Source organism: Morone saxatilis, unplaced genomic scaffold, assembly GCF_004916995.1.
Source record: "Morone saxatilis isolate NCDOM2014 unplaced genomic scaffold, NCSU_SB_2.0 Contig16, whole genome shotgun sequence".
Lineage (NCBI taxonomy): Eukaryota > Metazoa > Chordata > Actinopteri > Moronidae > Morone > Morone saxatilis.
In genome coordinates this window covers 14,631,391-14,637,868 of record NW_023339718.1, presented here as the reverse complement: position 1 = coordinate 14,637,868, position 6,478 = coordinate 14,631,391, and the positions used below count along the sequence as shown (strand labels likewise).

The window sequence follows — 6,478 nt, the reverse complement described above, 5'->3', positions numbered from 1 at the left end:
ATTGACATTGAGCAAAAAAAAAAACTTTATCAAACTGCAGAGACTGTTGGTAAATGTTTTACACATGTACTAAGTGTTCACATTGTGAACATTGACGCTGAGGAGATGTTTAGTGCTCAGTATGGTTGTATAGGGTTAGGCCGATCTGCCGATGATATCAGTCTAATGATACTATGATAGGCTATTCATGGGAATTCATGTGTACTGTGAATTGTTTATTGTTCCTTTGATATATTTATTTACTACTTATTTATTTACACGCACCTATATTCTGCACCCACTTGTGTGTACATTAAAGTTCTTTGTTTATTTATTTTTTTAACTATTCTTGTTTGGCTTGTTCTCCTTGTTTTAGCTGTATGTCTATGTCTGTTTCTTTTGAGTCAAATTGCTTGTATATGTGTATACTTGGCCAATAAAGTTGATTATGATTCTGAAAGTAACGTTTTATTGTGATGGACTATTCATGTCCAGTATTTATCTATAAAATATTGTGATTATTTTGCCTATTACCCATTACCCTGAGGCAGCGGACCTTACATTTTCCAAAATACATTGTCACTTGAAATACAGTTTATTTAGATTTGTATACAATTTAGTAAATTAAAATGAGTTAATGGGACAGCTGCAACACAGAGGTTATTATATGCAGTGCAATCACAATTTTATTATATATTTATATTATTATAGTCACTGCCAGTGTGAAACAACAGTGAGAGGCACAACTGTGGAAATGCTGCTTTGTTTTGGTGTAATAAGACTCTTACACCACTCGGGGGCAATGACTTCTAGCATAATATCCCCTAGGATAAAAGGGTTTTTCGTGCCCTAAATTATTCTTTCAGGCAGACCTTAATCTCAGAATGTCTCCAGTGTATCTTTACCAGCATGCTCCAGCAATCAGATGGCTATGCTTTAATACAGGTTAGGAATAGTTAAGACGAGGGCCATTGTTGGGGGTTGGGTGTGACCGTCTTACTGAATTACAAGGGTTTGTTTTTTTTTGGCAACCCTGAAAGGCCACACTCAGGGAGCCAAGAGGACATTACACAGGGATTACAGCAGAAATACACCTGCTAGAACTCAAAACTGCCCCAAAGGCAGAGAGGAAGGCAGGTAAGAGACTAACTACCAACTGATTGGGTGTGAGTTATGTATTATTATGCATTATAGTTATTATTGATATAATAATCGCATTATTATTAGTCTAATTAACAGGAAGTAGTTAATGGCTATAGTCTCCAAATGAATGCGGCACAATGTTAACCGACATTGTGAAGTAGCAGGCTATTAGTAGGCTGTTATTGGTGGTCGACCGCTGCGTCTGTGTCTGTGTCAGGTGATCTGGGTGACACGTTTACGTTACTCCTGTCCGCTCTAGCTCTGCGCCGTTACCATGGTGACGGATATGCGTCGATACCTCGGCGTCATCGGTCTGCGTGAACGAAACCCTCCACGGACAAACAGGACGAGATATTAAAGGTAAACTCGTTCACTCTCGGTTCGTTTATGCATCATAATCGGTTGCAGTCAGCTTTGGTGGACGTGAGCGTTTGCAAATATGTGTTGGTGTGTTTTCGTTTTGTGAGCAGCAGTGCGTCGACAGAGCCCGGGTTGATAATCAGCTAACTAATAGCTAACTTTACCACAGGCTAATCGATAATATCGCGTATAAGGTTAGAAAGCAATGTAACGTTAAAGCACAGCGGTTTTCATAGCTGTACTCTCAAGAATGACTGATTTATTCATTCGTTCATTCATTTTATCCAGGTTATTATAGATAGCCACTAATGGTCTGTACTGATCAGCAGATACAGTTATATTATATTATATATATATATATATATATTAACACCAGCGGGCCTCAGGAAACCGCTGGATATATCTTGCTTGTTAAGTAACATTAATCAATTGTCTGTTTTTTATTGTTGTTTCCAATTTACAGCTTCAGATGTGTGAAGGACCTTCATCAATATCTGGGCCAATCCCCCCAGATCCTTCTCTGTTTCCTCAGTACTACAAACGACCTGCCTCAGGTTAGATGCAGCCACAGGCCTCTGCTATATTAAAAGCCTCCTTTAAGAGAGTGAAGTGTGTTATTTTCTAGTGATTCTGGGTCCTAAACTTATTATCTATAAGCTTAAATGGGATGTTTTGTTTTATTCGATATCACACTACACAACTTTGAATTATCGTGATATACCGTTATGGATGATAATTGTGATATTTAAAAATGAAATATTGATGTTTTAATAATACACATATGATAGTATTGTGTAAATATTACATCGCCTAAATCGAGGTTCACACTACAACATAGTAGGTGCACTTATGGCTGGTTGCCAGTGCAACAGGTGAGTGTAATTTATTTGCCAAAAAAGTGACAAAACACACAATAAAAGTTAAAGATTTCCCCCAATTGTTTGTTTGAATTGCAATAATATTGTTATGTTGAATTATTTTGGCCATGATGATCATTTTGTAAAAGTCTAATATTGTGACAGCCAGCATTGTATATATTTAAGTTCTTTTAATAAATGAGGGCCCAGATCCATCTTGTCTTCATGTGTTTGAACATTTGGAGAGCTCATTGTTTTATGAACCAAACATTAGCCTTAAATGACATGTTTAGTTTTTTCTTTCCTTCTACAGCTCGCGGCCGTTTAGAGGGTAACCACGATGGGACATTGGCGCTCCTCTCAGGGCCTCTCGCTCCAGATCCTGTCTTGTACCCTGGCTGCTACAGTGCTCGTACCCCAGCACATCGTCCCCGTATTAGCCCTAATGCCACCCATATTCTGGAGCGAGGACAGAGAGGGGTGGTAGGGGAACTACTCAAACTAGACGGTGTCTCTATCACCCCTGTTCCCAAACAGAGTAAGTGCAAATTAATTGTCTTTAAGGATGGTCTATCTTCTCATTTATAGTTTTAATTTTGATTAAGCACCACAGCCACATATACATATTAAAAAGTAATTTAAACAACATTTGTGATTCTTGACCCTTAGAACAGCGGGTACATGACTTTGGTAAAGAGAATGTGCGTCGGCTCAGGGAGATCCAGAGACGCTGCAAAGAGCACGAGGCTGAGAGAGCACAGTCTCGTCCGGTTCCAGTCAAAGCTCTTTGGACCTCCTCCAAATACCAGAACGTCCCATCCAGAGTGATGGTCCAGCTGCAGGTAAGGGGCATGTCTGTGAAAGATGGAAGTGCTTGAGTTATTAATATTTCCTCTGCATTACTCTTAATCCAGTCTCTTTCATGCAGGTTTCTAGTCCAACTGCAAAACCACAGTGTCAAAACTTTCTGAAGGCGCACTCTAATGGTGGATCTCCTGCCCTGTCAAGACCCCACTCAAAAACCTCTCCTCGGGCTTTGCAACGCAGGGCCTCCTGCAACTCTACACCGGATCAGAATTTGCAAGTGAGAATTGCCAATAAATGTTTACTTATTGATACAATAAGAGGTATATTATATTGATTTAATTTAATATTTTTTTCAGTCAAAGAAGTTGACAAGACAGCTGTAAGGCTTGCAACTCTTATCTGTTTATTAAACAAATAAGATGAATATGTATTTTTCTCTCTGTTGGGTATCTGCAATGTTTCCTTTTTGTTTTAATTCCATACATTGTTATATGTGGATACAGTTACAGGTGCAAGGCGAGTCCATAGACTTCATAAAACATAATGCCCGGGCTGCTGCAAAAACTGTGCTGCGTCGGTCCCAATCAATGACAAACCTCCAAGAAAAGCCAGTCCCCAGTGCAGTCAAGGGACAGGTGCCTCAGTAGTGAGTATTCTTATTCGATATCTTACCTTCTTACCTTACAATCACAATCAAAATCCTAATCAATTCAAAATTCGAGAGTGTAGTAAAAAATGGTGTGTTTTGACATTTGTGACTCCCTTTTTACTGCTGTTGCTCATTCCTGTTCTCATTTTCATTTTCATTCACTTAAACACACACTCAGTCTTGCGGAAAGGAAGGAGCAGTGGCATAAAGAGGAGGAGGAGAGGAGGAGGAACGCACCTGATCCTACAGTTCCGGCTGGTCACACCCTGATGCATGAGAGTGAGAGACAAGAGACACTCAAGTCCCTCAAAGAGAGTATGTGTCTGTTGCGTTTTGCCTCTGCCCTTACATGAATGATAGTAACATTATACCCTGAGGTACAACATCTAGTGAATATTTGTTTCTCTAATTCTGTTGTTTTCTTCTGTTTTTTTCCTCAGCCCATCGCTCCCTGGTGGCAGAGCTGCTGTCGCTGCCTCTCAAAGCTGACAGTCTAAGTGTTCGCTCACGTCGGACTCATCTTGATTGTAGGCTTTCTGAAATCGAGGAGGCCATTAAAATATTCTCCAGGGAAAAAGTTTATCTAAAAGTAGACTCCTAACACATATGAGGAGAGAGGTGGAAGAAGAAAGAAAGAAGAAGAGATAAAGCAGTAAATCCACCGCTTTATTGTGATTCATTTTCCTTTTGTAGTTGCATTGCGTAACGCAACACTGAACGTTGTAAAACAATTATTTTAATGTTAGGAGTGTTTTCTTTTTGTAACTTGAAAATTTTATATTTTAAAATGAGTGATTATTATATAAGATCAACAATCGAGGTTACTGATTATCAGTTACTTTAAGAACAACATACATGCTACTGAATATATGCAGGTTTCTCTTTGAAGAAAAAATTAGCAGATGCACTGTAAACGTAACAGCATAAACCAATAGCTCCATTAGGATTATCATCTGTTGAGATGATTTGTTTTGTCTTTATGTAAAACTGGCTGGTTTGTAATGATTTTTGTGAAGTCATATGTATATTTTTTAATGATTGGATATTAAAAATTGCACAAAGTCTAAATGTTTCAGAGTGCCAGTGTCGAAGTAGTTTTATTTATCTAAAGATGATCACGTCAGCACTTTGTGTACCTGTGACGTGTTACGCACGCCCCGCCCCCTTTACGTCGTTCAGTCATTCATTGTTCAGGTCGAGGTAGCTAGGTTAGCTTGTTAGCCAGGATTACAAAGAGCTCCCAACTTTCCACGCATGAACACAAGACTGTTTGAATTTGAAGCGGACATTTGAGAGTTTGTGAAATCAAGAATGAGCAAGAGGAAAGCGCCGCAGGAATCCCTGAATGAGGGAATAACAGACTTCCTTGTCGGTACGTGAAGACGATTGAGCTTAGCTAACAGTAGCTAGCACAACAACTGGGTTCTGTTTTTAGTTCAAATAATGTCTAAAGATAAAATATATGTAGTTTAATAAGTAGTAAGTATCCGTTAAAAAAAAGCATGCTAAATGACTTTTTGCTTGGAACTAAATTCCGTGTTTCTCTGCTGTGGTAGTCATTGTATTGCCATTTAAATGCCCTCAGTGGAGTTAGCAGTGAACTAACTTACTGAAGTGTGAGGTAAATATAAAGCCATTAATGTCCTCCTTATGTTTCCTCCTAGAGTTGGCCAATTACGAGAAAAACGTCAACAGGGCAATACACAAGTACAATGCTTACAGGTAAGCTTTGATGCCTCAGCAGTGAGTGTTGCTTTGTTTAGAGATGAGGATTTCTTCGTATGATAACAGATGTAATGCTATTAAAGCAACATATATCGGATACATGGAGAACATACACTCAGTTGCCAGTTTATTTTACGCGATTAGCTAAAGCCAATGCAGTCCGTGAAGGCCAGTGATCACTTTATATTGAAATGTTTCAAATATTAATAACTGTCTACCCTCTTTGACGTAAATGTAAACGCCTCTTATTATAATGCAACATAGTTAAAGAGCACTACAACCTACAGCCTCCTTAATGACCATACAGTTGAAATAACAGTGATAATAATGATAACCTACATGTAGGTTGGAGTTATTGCAAAGCTGTTGTCTTAGACTGCATTTATTTTAGCTAGGGGTACCAGATAAATTGGCAGCTGAGTGTATAATACATTTGATGTCATACACCTGAATTATACTTTATATATCTTTTTTTAACAATGTTTCTAATTCCCTGCCTAGGAAAGCAGCATCTACCATCTCCAAGTACCCTAACAAAATCAAAAATGGTGAAGAGGCCAAGAAACTGGTACGTGTGCACTGAACTTGGATTTAAGGTCTTCAGTTGTTGCCTTAATTAAAAATAATAAAAAAACACGTTGTGAATTAGTGACACAGTAAGTATGTGACAATTTGACCTGGTGACAATTTTCCAGATACGTTATAGCGACTACAAAGTGACACGCAGCAATGCATTGTCCAGTCCTGCAATGAATCCCACCTTTGTAAAGGTTATGATAATAAAGAATAGTTGTAGTGGAAGACAATGGTGCTGATAAACTGTCAGTATTGTTTAGTGTGTTTTTCAGTATCAAACCGTGATACTGTATGTGTATCATGGCACCCTTGTGCTTGTGGCTTGCATGTCCTTGTACGCATGGATACATCCATCAAACTACTGATCAAGAATTGCTTTATT

The 6,478-nt window shown here is 38.6% G+C and overlaps 2 protein-coding genes across 2 annotated transcripts in view; both read left to right on the top strand.

The window, feature by feature from the left end:
* Positions 1-1,379: 1,379 nt before the first annotated feature.
* On the top strand, positions 1,380-4,851 carry enkd1 (enkurin domain containing 1). The gene is made up of 8 exons (XM_035658742.1): positions 1,380-1,482; positions 1,946-2,036; positions 2,653-2,877; positions 3,009-3,181; positions 3,268-3,423; positions 3,650-3,792; positions 3,974-4,110; positions 4,236-4,851. Exons 2-8 carry the CDS (start codon positions 1,952-1,954, stop codon positions 4,394-4,396), a joined length of 1,080 nt encoding a protein of 359 aa, XP_035514635.1. The 5' UTR covers positions 1,380-1,482; positions 1,946-1,951; the 3' UTR covers positions 4,397-4,851.
* Positions 4,852-4,965: 114 nt separating this feature from the next.
* polb (polymerase (DNA directed), beta) overlaps positions 4,966-6,478 on the top strand; it is a 5,826-nt gene continuing 4,313 nt past the window's right edge. The window contains exons 1-3 of the mRNA XM_035658741.1: positions 4,966-5,167; positions 5,460-5,517; positions 6,022-6,088. Of these exons, the coding sequence (XP_035514634.1) occupies positions 5,107-5,167; positions 5,460-5,517; positions 6,022-6,088 (186 nt within the window). The 5' untranslated portion in view covers positions 4,966-5,106. The remainder of the gene's footprint in view (positions 5,168-5,459; positions 5,518-6,021; positions 6,089-6,478) is intronic.